The 15,107-nt window shown below is 38.2% G+C and overlaps 1 protein-coding gene and 1 long non-coding RNA gene across 9 annotated transcripts in view; one reads left to right on the forward strand and one right to left on the reverse strand.

Moving 5' to 3' along the window:
- ZNF461 (zinc finger protein 461) overlaps window positions 1-4,808 on the forward strand; it is a 41,628-nt gene extending 36,820 nt beyond the window's left edge. For all 8 annotated transcript variants that reach the window (XM_027044767.2, XM_053210238.1, XM_015071939.3 and 5 more), the window contains one exon: window positions 476-4,808. In XM_027044767.2, coding sequence (XP_026900568.1) covers window positions 553-1,863 — 1,311 coding nt within the window. In that variant the 5' untranslated portion in view covers window positions 476-552 and the 3' untranslated portion in view covers window positions 1,864-4,808. The remainder of the gene's footprint in view (window positions 1-475) is intronic.
- The window catches only part of LOC128313198 (uncharacterized), a 110,189-nt gene that overhangs the window by 21,945 nt on the left and 73,137 nt on the right, over window positions 1-15,107 (reverse strand). The window lies entirely within an intron of this gene.

Raw genomic sequence — 15,107 nt, forward strand, 5'->3', positions numbered from 1 at the left:
TTCTGATTCAATTGATCTCATTCTGAAACCAACTCTGGTAGATATGGATTCATTTGATCTAGAATGTTTCCTAAACATCTATAATTGCAGCAAACTCTGAGGTAGATCAAAATTTCAGAACAACTGGGGCACCCGGCTGGCTCAGTTGGTGGAATGTGTAACTCCTGGTCTTGGGGTTGTGGGTTTGAGCCCAATGCTGGGTGTAGAGATTGCTTAAAAATAAAATCTTAAAAAAAAAAATTCAGAACCATTGACTTGATTTGTTAATTAACTCCCTCACTTTCTCTTCTGAGCGCTCATTTCTCTGTGTTCTCCTTACCGTTTTTTTTTTTTCATTCAGTTTCATGATGATATTTTAGAGTTCTCCAAGACTCATCTTTTACGTGAATTATTTCCAGTTATCTCTCTTTGCTACCATATATATTTTCTTTTCTGACACGAAACCAGCAATTAAAGTGTGTTTCTTATCTTTCAGACTTGGTGTCCAGGTGTGAGGCCAAGAAGTTATCTCCAAAAGACATTTATGAGACAGAGTCATCCCAAAGGGCTATCATGGAAGACTTTAAAAGTCATAATCCTGAGAAATCCATTTTCAGAGATATTTGGGAATGCAATACTCAGTTTGAAAGACAACAGGAACAAGAGGGCTATTTCAGGCAATTTGTTATCAACCATGAACATATGCCTATATTTAACCAACATTCTTTACTAACTCAGGAATTTTATAATAGAGAGAAAATCTTTGGATGTAAAGAATGTAGAAAAAACTTCAGTTACCATTTATTTTTTAGTGATCACAGAAGAGCTCATTCTAAAGAAAAACTGTCTGAATGTAAGGAATGTGCAGAAATTCTTAATATATCATATCTTACTAAACAGAGAATTCAAAATAGTAACAAGTGCAATGAATGTAAGGAATGTTGGAGAGCTTTTATTCATTGTTCACAACTTAAGCAACACCTGAGAATCCATAATGGTGAAAAACGCTATGAATGTAAAGAATGTGGGAAGGCCTTTAATTATGGCTCAGAACTTATTCTGCATCAGAGAATTCACACTGGTGAAAAACCTTATGAATGTAAAGAATGTGGGAAGGCCTTTAGGCAGCGATCACAGCTTACTCAACATCAGAGACTTCATACTGGTGAAAAACCTTATGAATGTAAGCAATGTGGGAAGGCTTTTATTCGTGGCTTTCAACTTACTGAACATCTACGACTCCATACTGGTGAGAAACCCTATGAATGTAAAGAATGTGGAAAGACTTTTAGGCATCGCTCACACCTTACCATACATCAGAGAATTCATACTGGTGAGAAACCCTATCAATGTAGAGAATGTGGAAAGGCCTTTAGCTATCACTCAAGCTTCTCTCACCATCAGAAAATTCATTCTGGCAAAAAACCTTATGAATGTAGTGAATGTGGGAAGGCCTTTTGTGATGGCTTACAACTTACCCTGCATCAGAGGATTCATACCGGTGAGAAACCCTATGAGTGCAAGGAATGTGGGAAGACTTTTAGACAGTGCTCACACCTCAAAAGACATCAGAGAATTCATACTGGTGAGAAACCTCATGAATGTATGATATGTGGTAAGGCCTTTAGACTTCATTCACACCTTATTCAACATCAGAGAATACATACTGGTGAGAAGCCCTATGAATGTAAGGAATGTGGAAAGACCTTTAGCTATCATTCAAGCTTTTCACACCATCAGAGAATTCATTCTGGGAAGAAACCTTATGACTGTGGAAAGGTTTTTAATCATGGCTTGCAATTTAATATACATCAGACACTTCATACTGTTGAGATGCCAGTAAGGTTTCCTCTTCTCTCTCCCCATCCTAGTCTAGCATCATGAAATTGTTTTTAGAAATTTACATTTTCTTTTTTTTTCTTCAAGATAAATGTTGGTAAAATAATGAATTTCGTTAGTATTGATTTATTTCAATGATCCTTGAAAAAAAAAACTTCAAGCAGGGAAAATTGAAAAATTATTAACAGGTAAAAATTGTTCTAGTTCCAATGCTGTTTCTGAGTTATAATCAATATTGGAAATAAATTTTATAAATAGTGTTTTCACTGAAACCAGTGAAGTGGCAGAAATAAAATGAAAACAATTTCTTCCCCTCCCACACATCTGTGAGAGCCACTATGTGTGTGTTGCTCCTTCCTGCTCAAACATACCTGCAAATATGGAGGGTTTATTGCATGTATATGGAAGATTTTACAGCCTATAGTGACATATTTCACAGCAATTTCTTTTTGCACTTAAATAATTGTGGACTTTTTTTCCAGGTGAATACATACAGATCTAACTTATTGTTTTTAAAGCTCCTGAATATTTCTGGTGTAGGATGTATATCCATATTTTAAGCCATTCCTTACTATAGACATTTGATTGTTCTATTTCTTTTTCATCCCAAAGGATCATACAGTAAATATTCTTATCTCATCATTCTTTTATTTCCATTGGGTAGATTGCCAACCATGAGAGTGTATGTAGTTTTGATGTTACATTAATTTTTTAGTTTAAAAATTTAGGTAATAAAAATACATGCTACAAAATTCAAAAGTTATCAAACAAGTAAAGTAAGAATTAAAGCTTTCTTAATACCTGATTCTATAGGACCAGCTGTCAGGTCTTTTGTATTCTTACAGGGATTAAATTTTTTAAATTCTTTGGATGAAAGTGGATTAATCATAATCTTTGTTTCATGAAATTCTCATCGTTCCAAATTTAGCCCTCTTTCATTTCAGTATTTCCAAGGGATTTACAGACATGCCAACTATCAATTTACTGCCTGTCTTCTCCAAATCCTTCATTGCCTGCAATCCTTCCCTGCAATATTGGAACTCTCTCTTTTGTTTATAACATTATTTATCTGAGTCCTCTGTCTCTTTGTTTTTTGGTTAAGTCAGACTAGCTAATAGTTTTTCAACTATATATTTTCAAAGGGCCAACCCTTGGTTTTATTGATCTTTTCTATTGTCTTTTAAGTATCTTTCATTTATATGCTCTCATATCACTTCCTTCCTTATGCAAACTTTGGGCTTAGTTCTTTTTTCTAGTTTCTTGGGGTGTGAAGTTAGGTACTTAAGATTGTTTCCCCCTAATGTAGCTTTTATCCCTATAAACTCCCCCATTAGAACTGCATTTATTATATCCCATATGTTTGTTTCCATTTTCATTTTTGTTAAGATATTGTCTGATTTCTATTTTGATTTCTGTTTTGATCAATTGGTTGTTCAGGAGTGTGTACTCCTGAATATGTATAATTTTCACATATTTGTGAAATTTTCCAGTTTTCCTCCTGTTAATGATTTGTAGTTTCATACCATTGTGGTCAAAAAAGTTACTTGATAGGATTTCAATCTTAAATGTGCTAAGACTTATCTTATAGCCTAACATATGATTTATGCTGGAGAATGTTGTGTGTGTTCTTGAGAAGAATGTGTATTCTGCTGCTGTTGGGTGGAATATTCTGTGTATGTTCATTAGTTCCATTTGGTCTAAAGTGTTATTCAAGTCCACTCTTTCCTTATTGATTTTCTGTCTGAAAAGAGCTACTGTTGAAAGTGGGATATTGAATTTCTCTGCTCTTTTTATTGCTATCTACTTCTCCATTCAGATCTGTCAGTATTTGCTTCATATATTTAAATGCTCTGGTGTAGGGGCGCCTGGGTGGCGCAGTCGGTTAAAGCGTCTGACTTCAGCCAGGTCACGATCTCGCGGTCCGGGAGTTCGAGCCCCGCGTCGGGCTCTGGGCTGATGGCTCAGAGCCTGGAGCCTGGAGCCTGTTTCCGATTCTGTGTCTCCCTCTCTCTCTGCCCCTCCCCTGTTCATGCTCTGTCTCTCTCTGTCCCAAAAAAATAAATAAATAAACGTTGAAAAAAAATTAAAAAAAAAATGCTCTGGTGTAGGATGCATATATATTTACAATTGTTATATTCTCTTTATGAATGATCACTTATATAATGACTTGTGACAGATTTTGACTAAAAGTCTATTTTTAGTGATATAACCACCCCTGCTCTCTTTTGGTGATCATTTGAACAGAAGATCTTTTTCTGTCCTTTCACTTTTAGTCTATGTGTGTCCTAAAGCTAAAGTGATTCTCTTGTAGTCAGCATATTTTGGAATTCTTCTTCGTCTCTGTCTCCCTGTCTCTCTCCCCTTCCCTCCTCCCTCCTCCCTCCTCCCTCTCCCTCCTTCTCCTTCCTCTCCCTCCTCCCTCTCTTCTGCCTCCTCCTTCTCCTTCTACTCCTCTTTCTCCTTCTTTTTTTGGTCCATTCAACCACTCTATGGCCTTGATTGGAGAATTTAATTCTTTACAGTTAAAGCAATTATTGATAGGTAAGATCTTATTGCCATTCCATTCATTGTTTTCTGACTGCATTGTAGTTCCTTTGTTCCTTTCTTCCTCTCTTGCTGTCTTCCTTTGTGATTTGATGATTTTTTTTTAAATAGAAGTATGCTTTGGTTCCTTTCTCTCTTGTGTATTGACTATAGGTTTTTTTCTCTTGGTTACTATGGGGCTTACATAAAACATCTTACAACCATAACAGTCTATTTTAAGGTAATAGCAACTTCAGTTGCATAAAAATTCTCTTTTACCTCTGCCCTCCCCTTAAGTTTTATTATATTGATGTCATATTTTATGTCTTTTTATATTGCATATCAAGAAATTACAGTAGCTAGTTATTTTTAATATTTTTTGTTTTTTTTAACTTTTATACTCAAACATGATTTATGCACTACTTTTGCAATATTATTGTGAATTTGACTATTTACCTTTTCCAGTGAGTTTTGTACTTTATACTTTTATACTTTCCTAAGATTTCACTAAGGTCACTTAGTGTCCTTTCATTTCAACTTGAATTCCCTTTAGCATTTCTTTTAAGACAGGTCTAGTCGTGATGAACTACCATAGGTTTTGTCTGAGAATGTCTTAATCTTGCCTGTGTAGCTTGCCATATACATTTTAAGTTATCAAAATCTACTTTACCTGTGTATTAATTCCAGAGAGATACAGAAATGTTACCCACATATAGCTCTGTTTCTTGTTCTTCCATTTTGTGTTATTATACATATTATATCCTGTTATGAACCTAAACTTTATATTTTTTGTGTCTACTAAAGATGCTGAGTAAAGAAAAGAAGCAAAGTATATACTATGGAATTTGTTATATTAACCTTCTTATTTACCGTTTCTATTTCTCTTTGTTTCCAGTGGATCCAAATTAATATCTAGTATCATTTCTTTATTCTAATACAGCTTTGCTCCCACCTGCCTTCTTTGTGTTGTTTAATATAGTAATTTCTGTATGTTCTAGGTCTAACAATATAGTTATATTGTATACAGTTGTATAGGTATTGTGTAGTGTAAGTCCTGACAGTTTTTCTTCTTTAATAATGCAAGTGCCTGACTTAAACCAAGGCATCCACTTCAGAGATGGCTATCTCCAACACATTGCCAGCCACATGACTAGATAAAGAGCCAGGCCTCCCCTCTCTCAAGGCTTTGTAGGTTTAGAGATCTTGGTTGATTTCAATAACTGACCATTTGGGCTCCTTTTTTTTTTCTCTTCCTGCACTTCAAATTCCTGCTCTTATGTTCTAACCTCATCAATAAAGAGTAAGCCCCCTAAACCCTAGGCCTCCCACCTATGAGCCCTTAGTCAAACAATAAAAGTAAAACCCTTCACTTTCTGTCTCTCTCTCTCTGTGCAACCTCACTGTATGGCTCCAGATGTGCCGTGTAATTTTCAGGATTTGCAAATAAACGTTCTCTCTTTTTTTAAGTTTATTTATTTTTTAAGAGAGAGAGAAAGCAGGGGAGACAGAGAGTGAGGGAGACAGAGAATCCCAAGCAGGCTCCATGCTGTCAGCACAGAGCCCAATGTGGGACTTGAACTCATGAACCCATGAGATCACGACCTGAGCCAAAATCAAGAGTCAGATGCTTACCCAACAGAGCCACCCAGGTGCCCCATTGAGTGTTCTCTTTCAGAGTTTCCTGATGTTTATTGTTGAGGGCATCTTGCAATTATAGTAAGAACCACAAGGGCTAGTCCAGCCACAACATTCATTATCAATAGCATGGGACTGGCACAAACATTGTTTTATATATATAATTGCTTTTTAGACCAAATAAGAGAAGAAATATGCATTTGTGATATCTTTTATAATTACATCATTACCTTTACCGGTGCTTTTTTGGTCACTTGTTTTCATTCTGAAGAACTTTCTTTAGTGTGTTTTGTAAGGTGGGTCTGTTACCAACAGATTGTCTCAGTTTGAGTTTGACTGGCATGTCTTTATTTCACCATTTTTTAAAGGCAACTTTACTTGCATATAAAATTTTTTGTGTACAGCTCCCCCACCCACCCTCAACCCGACCAGAACTCCTCTCAGAACTTTGAATATGTCATCCCATTGTTTTCTGGTCTGTGTTGTTTCTGATAAGAGATTTACTGTTCACTTTATTGGGGCTCCCTTGTAAGTGATGAGTCTTTCTGTTGCTTTCAAGATTTTCTTCTTGACTACCTTTTAGCAATTTTACTATGAGGTCTTTGTGGATCTTTGCTTAGTTTCTTTAGCTTCTTGGATGTGTATATTAAAGTTTTTCAGTGAACTGGGAAATTTTCAGCCATTATTTCTTAAATGTTTTTTTCTGATTCTCTCCTTTACATGTATGTTGGCATTCTTAATGATGTCCTATATTTCTCTGAGGCTCTGTTCATTTTTCTTCATTCTTTTTTCTTTCTGTTCTTTGAATTACATGATCTCCATAATGGTCATATTCATTGATTCTTTTGCCAGCTCAGATTTGTTGAGTTCCTCAAGTTAGTTTTTCATTTTGGTTATTGCAGTCTTAAACTCCACAATTTCTATTTGGTTCTCTATAATTTTGATTTCTTTATTAATGTTTGCTCTTTGATGAAGCATTGTCATCATATTTTCTTTTGCTTCTTTAATCATGGTTTCCTTCAGTTCTTGAACATAATTTTAATGGCTGCTTTGATGTCCTTTTCTGTTAAGTGAGATACTTGGGCCCTCTCACAGACAATTTCTATTGCTTGCTTTTTTCCTGTGTTTGGGTCATATTTTCCTGTTTCTTTGTATGTCTCATAATTTTTTGTTTAAAATTGACACTTGAGGTAATATATCGTGTTACATACTTTAGCAACTCTGGGTACTGATTTTTCCACCCTGGTTTCTGAACGTTGGTAATCTGTGGCCCTTAATCAAACCCAGAGTCTTTCTTGTTTGTCTGTTTGTTTGTTTGTTTGTTTGTTTGTTTTCCAGTGGGCTCACATCTATTGTGGGGCTTGAACTCATGACCTTGAGGTCAAGAGTCAGATGCTCTACTGACTGAGCCACCCAGGTGACCTGTTTCTTGTGTAATTCTACAGTTGGCTAATACGGTGATATTGTCTTACATTCTTTAAAGGGGTGGTCATAAAGCATTCAAGGCCACTTTTCATAAGGGACTGTGCCACAGAGTTCCATGAGTTTTTTGTTTTTTGTTTTGTAACTCTGAGGATCAGAATCTATTTTGCAGAGGCATAGGCTGCAGCACCAGCAAAGATATGTTATAGGATGTTAACCATCTGGTTTTAGGAGTATAGGCTTTAGCATGCCAAATGGTGATATGCTCTTCTTTCAAAGAAGCCATCACCCAGTGGTCCTGAATACTGCACAGGTTATCACTCTTTCTCCTGCATGCACTTTAGAATGAGCGTTCAGTGCCTGCTTAAAACACACAACTAATTGTCCCAGGGTAAGTGTGATTTCCCTGAGCCTAGCATCAGTAATGACTTATGCCGGAATTGAGACATATGATTCAATCTGAGGTAGAGATTTGGGCAAAGACACATGACCCAGGACTACTTTAAGGAGGGTCTGAATCTCATTTCTGTAAATACCAGTTATCAAAACTTGTGATTTAGGTCAGTTAAATCTTTAACAGAGGTTTTGTAGGACTCAGAAAATACAGCACAAAGCGGCAAAACTCAAAGCACAAACTCTCAGACAGCAGCACAAATCAAACAGTGTGCTTTCAAGTTAGCAACTCAAAATGCACAGTTGCTAAAAGGCAACAGAGCTTATTAGCAAACCCAAGCATAGAAGAAAGACCCCTGGTAGTGGCAGTTATTGCTTAGACGCTCTGATCACTGCCTTAATTTTTGCAGCCACAGTACAGATGTGGGATATACCCCCAACTCAAAATTTTGTTTGGTTGTCAAGACTGATGTTGCCACACATGCACCAACAGAATATGGAAAGGCTTATTACTCACATAATGATATTTTCTGGGGAGAACAAAGCAGGATTCCAAGCAGGTCTCAAAATGGATTGAGAGATCAGGGAGGGGAGAGTGACTTGGGTTTTTATTGTGCTTAGGGGTGGGGCTGTGTAAGGGTTCCCATGAAGAGGCTGGGGTTTGTGTAGTTTGAACTTCCCATGCACTAAAAGAAAGGACACACAACAGTCAAACACCAAAAATGGAATCATACCCTTTATTACACTGTATTATCTGTTACTTTGTAACAAGCTACCACAAACAGCAGCTTAGAGCAACACACAGTCATTCTATTAACAGTTTCTGAGGTTCATGAATCTAAGCATAGCCTTGCTGGGTCCTCTACTTCAAAGTTTCTCATAAGGCTACAGTCAAGGAGCATGTGGCTGGCTTGGTTGGAAGAGTGTGCGACTCTTGATACCAGGGTTGTGAGTTTGAGCCCCACGTTGGGTGTAGAGATTACTTAAAACTTAAACAAACAAAAAAACAATGAAAAAAAGGCTACAGTCAAGGTATGGATCAAGTTTTACCTGAAGGCACAACTGGGGAAGGATCACTTCCAAGCTCACATGGTTATTTGCAGGATTTAGTTCCTTATAGGCTATTAGGCTAAGGACCTCAGTTTCATACTGGTTGCTGGCCAGGATCCAATTTCAGTTCATTGCTGTCTGGGCTTCACCACTATGGCATCTTACTTCATCAAAGCCAGCAAGACACAGTCAATAAAGAGTCTTATAGCAAGAAAGAAGTTGTCTTTTGTAACTTTAATCATGGAAGTGACTTCCTGTGACCTTTGCCATATTCTGTTGGTTAGAAATAAGTTGATAAGTCCACTCTCAAAGGAAGGGGATTACACAAAGGCATGCATGTCAGGATCAGGGATCATTGAGGGACATTGTAGTCTTTCTGCCACAGGGACCTATGGCCATTTACTTGAGCAACTTTACATTGGAAAAAGGAAAATACTCAGACATCTTGAAATCATTGTCTGACTTGACAGTGATACACAGAGACCTAAAGCATTATCATAGTCCACATGTTAAAATAGTCTTATGTGGGTGTCAGGTAATAAGTTGATTCTAGTTTACAGGGGATCTATTGGGTTCATAGACGATCTGGTGGCTCTTTTGTGTATCCCTAAATTTATAATAAGTATTGACATATTTTGGAGTTGAAGTTAATCCATGTATGGGATCCTTGGCCTTTAGTGTTAGAGTTGCAGTAGAAAAAAACCAAGTGGAAACCTCTGAGATTATTCCTGTTCCCTCAAGCTACAATGGTAAATAAAAAATTGTATCACATCCCAGAGAGATGGTAGAGATTTGTCCCACCCTAAAGATCAAAAGGATGTAAGGTTAGTGGTCACTATTATACCTCAGTATCATATGTCTATTTTTTTAACTTGTTTTATTTTTTATTTTTTTAAATTTACATCCAAATTAGTTAGCATATAGTGCAACAATGATTTCAGGAGTAGATTCCTTAGTGTCCCTTACCCATTTAGCCCACCCCCCCCCACAACCCCTCCTATAACCTTCAGTTTGTTCTTCATATTTGAGTCTCTTCTGTTTTGTCCCTCTCCCTGTTTTTACTCATACGTCTGTTTTATATCCCAGTCTGTGAATGTAACTGCAAGCTCTACCAATTAGCAGCCTTTGGAAGTGATATTTTTGCTATAGCAGGTGTATAGTATACAGTGATTGATTTGAATGAGTTTATTCTTTTCTATCCCAATCACAAAAGAAAACCAAAAACAGTTTGCAAGTGACAGACAAAATTTATTTTGTATTGTATTTATTTTGTATTTATGATTTTGCCACCTCTGTCAAAATATAACAGGAGAATTGGACATTCACAGTAATTTCATTGATGAAATCAATCTAATAAGACAGCATGGGGAAGGATGTCATGCACATTGGAAGCCTTGTTAAGACACATGTTCCTCAGAGGATGAGAGGAGAACCTATAAAGATTTAGAGACCTTCCACTTAGTAAAATAAAAGAAATTTCTCTATTTGTATTCTCTACTACTGAGAAGAAAGTGTGCTTCCAGGCAAAATTCTTTGTGCTATGAAAGCAACACATTCAACATTTTAGAATACCCATATACAGAGTGGCAAAGAATGCTATCAGCTTTGAGCGGATCCTAACATAGTAAAGGGCTCTGTAGCATGTCCTAGCTGAGGTACAATCAGTGCTTCCACTGGAGCTACGTGATCTGAAATAACTGTACTGTTGGGAGATATGACTGATGAAAATGATGCAGTGTGGAGTTCATGGCAAGCCATAATCAGAGCAGGATGAGCAAGAGTCATCCAAAGCAGATAATTACAGTTTTTGAAAATAAGCTCCTGGTGTGCTACTGGACCCTGTAAGGACAGATTGCTTGGCCATGTGAAACCAAGTCACCATGCACCCTGAACTGCCCATTGTGAGGTATATCCTGTCAGAACCACAAAAGTGATAACGTTGGATGAGCCCAGTGCAATCTTTGAAAAACTGGAAATGGTACATTGAGGATTAAGCACAAGAAGTACTAAAGGGCACACAGAATCTACATGAGCCTGTCACCCATCACTTCCACCAGTGTCTCAGATCACTCATATGGACAAATGGGAGTCCCATATAACCAGCTGAGAAAGAAAGAAAAAGGCTGACCTTGGCTTACAGTTTGTTGACTCTGTATGTGAATGTAAACTGAAGTGGAAGGCAACAGCGTTACACAGAAGCTTCACAGGGGTGGCTCTGAAAGAGAAATATTTCTCATTGGATGAAACTTAATGTATTGCATGTGGTCATCCACTTCATGTAGAAGGAGAAGTGGCCCAAGAGAAGAATAATCACACTCCTTGGGTAAATGGCCTAGTCAGGGGCCTGGAAGAAGAAAGGTTAGAAGATAGTTCTATCAGTCAATATTTAATCAGAGAAATAGAAACAGTATATATAAAGACTTATTGTAGTGAATCTGCTTATGTGATTGTAGGGGCTGTCTAGGCAAGCCTAAAATCAGGAACAGCAGGCTAGAATTCTTGGACATGAGATGAAACTGCTATCTACAGGCAGAATTTTTTCTTTTTCAGGGAATTCCTCAGCTCTGCTCTTAATGTCTTTCAACTGATGAAATCTAGGATAATCTCCCTTAAAGTTAACTGATTATGGACTTTAGACACATCTACAAAATACCTTCACAGCAACACCTAGATTAGTGTTTGATTGAATACCTGTAGTCTAGCCAAGTTGACACATATACATGATCTTAACTGTCCACCGCTTATCAACTTGGCACCCACACACATTTCCTTTAATTACACTCTTCAAATGAAGACCATGAGTCCTACTTCCAACTAACATGAAACATTCTGTGTACAATTGAAAACACATTAACCCTTTCTCCAGGAGAGGATGCCTTTGGATGAAGTTCACTCTCTTTTTTATACCCTGTAACTTAAATATTGTGATATAAAGTTAACTATTTTTTTAATGTTTATTTGTTTTTGATAGAGCACAAGAAGGAGAGGGGCAGAGAGAGAGAGAGAGGCACAGAATTTGAAGCAGGCTTCAGGCTCTGAGCTGTCAGTGCAGAGCCTAATGCAGGGTTCAAACCCACAAACTGTGAGATCATGACCTGAGTTGAAGTCAACCAACTGAGCCACCCAGGTGTCCCTGAAGTTAACTATTATTAATAAATCTTATGTTTGATGGGATAAGAGAGGGAAGGAAACAAAAATATTTGGTTAATAAATATACATAACAAAATGAGGAAGAATTATGCATACTATTACTGTTCTCATTTTTACAACTGGTCATGTAGCATTTATAACTACCTTCTTTCACTACACATTTCATATCTACTTTGCCCTCAGCAAGCACCTCTGCTGGCTTTGATTCTTTCCTGGCGGGATAACCCAAATATTCCTAAAGTGTCTGAGTCCTTAGGAGTTCTCCCTGAATCCAGGTGCAGTTTTCCATTAACATTAACTGCAGGATGCAGCAGTAATGAGACACCCTAAAGGATCTCTTATATTTCACACATAATCTTACATCCATTATGTAGTACCAATTTCCTCATGGTAATCAGGACCAATCACTCATTCAGTACAGTAACCACCTCCTTTGCCTGTTGATTCAGAAGCATGAGGAGCCCAAAGTGGCCTCAATCCAAGGTGGCAGCTTCATCTTTGACTTTAATGGAATGATTGTTGTATCTTCTGGTGGAAGCATTCCTCTCTTTGTAACTAAGACTTCTAGTCCAGCAGAGCCTAAGGTTGCTGGGATGGAAAGCAAAAATTTTGCTATTGGATCACTAGGGGTGATAATGAGTGGAACCACTCCCATTTGCACCCCTTGATTCCTGGACTCTGGGAAAAACAGCACCATATATTGGATGCTTATTTAAAGCATATACATCATCCTCACAGACACTTCCCCAGTCCCACAAGATACTGCTACCTCACTGACACTGAAACTGAGGCTTCAAAAGGTGATTCTAATACTGCATCAAGACCACTTCTTCAGGATGATAGAAAACATGGCAACACCATGTGAGTAGCATGAGTATGGGCTTGTTGCCACAATTCATTTGCTGTGAAATGAGCCCTCTGATCAGAAGCAAATGTTACTTGAAATACCACAGTGATGCATAAGGTGCACTATAAGTCCCCAGATGGTGGTTTGGTGGAAGCATTGAGTGCAGGAAAAACAAAGCCATATCACCCAGGGAATGATGCCATATTGGTGACTCTGTCGGTCTCTGCTACTGGCAGACTGGGAACTCAGCAGTAGCTGTAACCAGGACAGTCACGATGAACGGAAGTCCATGTTGCTGAGTGGATGCAGAACCTCCATCTTTGGGACCATGGCCACTTTGTTTTATGAGCCTACTGGGCAATGACAGGAGTGGCTGAGGAAAGAGGCTGACTGATATCCACAGAGTTGATCATCCTATACATGTATTAAGATTCTCCTCTGCTGAGATAAACATTCACATTGGACACAAGTATCGTCACATCATTTGCCTACTCAGACCTATTCATATACCACTTCCCTAGACCTCCTTATCACACATTTTTCCAGTCATATTCCTTCTAAATCCCTGACCATCCAACCAAACTATTGGCCATAGTCTATGAATATAGATTCTTGCTTCTGGCCATTTCTCCTTCCAGGCAAAATAAGCAACCAGATGCTCTCCTTCCAATTTTTCCCACTGGGAAGATTTCATTTCATCATTGTCCTCCAAGAATGTCCCAGAAAGGGACTATAGTACTGCAACTGTCCTTATTTGGGTGGTACTTTCATATCTTATAGAACCATCTGTAAACTACGTTCACATTTTTCTCTCTGTCAGCCAGCTGGTTGTAGGGCACTCCCCACGTATGGGCTAGGAAAAGGTAGTATCATAGAATTGGAGGTCATGTGCATTTATTTAGTCCACTTCTTCATGCAAATTTGCCTTCAGGGCCTGCTTGAGCCAAGTCTCCTATATACCACTCTCATTTGGCAATGTGGTGCTGCTGTCCACATCCAACTTTGTGGCCTGGTGGGCAGCTCAGATCTCATGGTGATTTGATGGACTATGATTAATTGTTGAGTCTCTACTAAAGCCCAGTAGCAAATCAAATGCTATTTCTGAAAAAGAGAGTAACAGCAAAGGATGGCAGGACTTCAAAGTCTAAAGGCTCTGCACTGTGATTCACCAATAGGGGCCTGCCAAAGGCTCCCAATAGCATCTCTATCTGCCACTGATACTTCAAGCACCATCAGATATTATGGAACATATGGATCAAGTACGAAAGCAGCTGCCTAGAAGCCTGGACCTGTTGAAGAGCTTTCTGTCATTCTGGGTCCCACTCAAAACTAGCAGCTTTTCAGTTCATTAAGTAAATGGGCCATAATGGCATACCCAAATGAGGACTATGTTTTGTCTAAAATCCAAAGAGCACACTACATGTCATGGCTCTATTTTGGTTCTAGGAAGGGCCAGTTTCACTTAAAGTTTCACTTTAAGAAGGATATCTCAAGGTGCCTGTGAAGCGTCTGAATTTGGCTCAGGTCGTGATCTCGCAGTTAGTGGGTTTGAGCCCCACATTGGGCTCTGCACTGACAGCCCAGAGCCTGGAGTCTGCTTCAGATTCTGTGTTCTGTGTCTCCCTCTCTCTGCCCCTCCCTCACCTGTGCACTCTCTCTCTCTCTCTCAAAAGTAAATAAACTATATAGATCTATAGATATATACCACCACTTTGACTCCATAGAAATTCCACTATGGTGGAAGGCCTTTGAATTTTTGCTAAAGTATTTCCCACTCACTGACCTACAAATATCTTAACAATACATCTACTATCCTTATACCTTATTAATGTAATGGACTAACATGATGACTTGGGGAAGGGAAGTGTGATCAAGGTGTAGGTGGACTAAATTATGATATAGAGCTGGAGAGTTGATATACCCTTGTGATGGTTAATTTTATGTGTCATCTTGGGTAGGCCACAGTACATATTTGCTCACATATTATTCTAGATGTTCTTTGAAGGTATTTATTAGATGAGATTAACATTTCAATCAGCAGACTGAGTAAAGCAGATTGCCCTTCATAATATGTGTGGGCGCCATTCAGTCAGTTGGAGGCTTTAATAGAAAAAAATTGGCCTCTCTTGAAGAGGAAATTCTGTGAGCAGACTGTCTTTAGGCTTGAACTGCAGCATCAGCTCTTCCCGGGTTTTCCAGCCTGCATGACTGCCCTGCAGATTTTTGACTTGCCAGCTTCCACAGTTGCATGATCCAATTCTTTAAAATA

This window comes from Acinonyx jubatus, chromosome E2, assembly GCF_027475565.1.
Source record: "Acinonyx jubatus isolate Ajub_Pintada_27869175 chromosome E2, VMU_Ajub_asm_v1.0, whole genome shotgun sequence".
NCBI lineage: Eukaryota > Metazoa > Chordata > Mammalia > Carnivora > Felidae > Acinonyx > Acinonyx jubatus.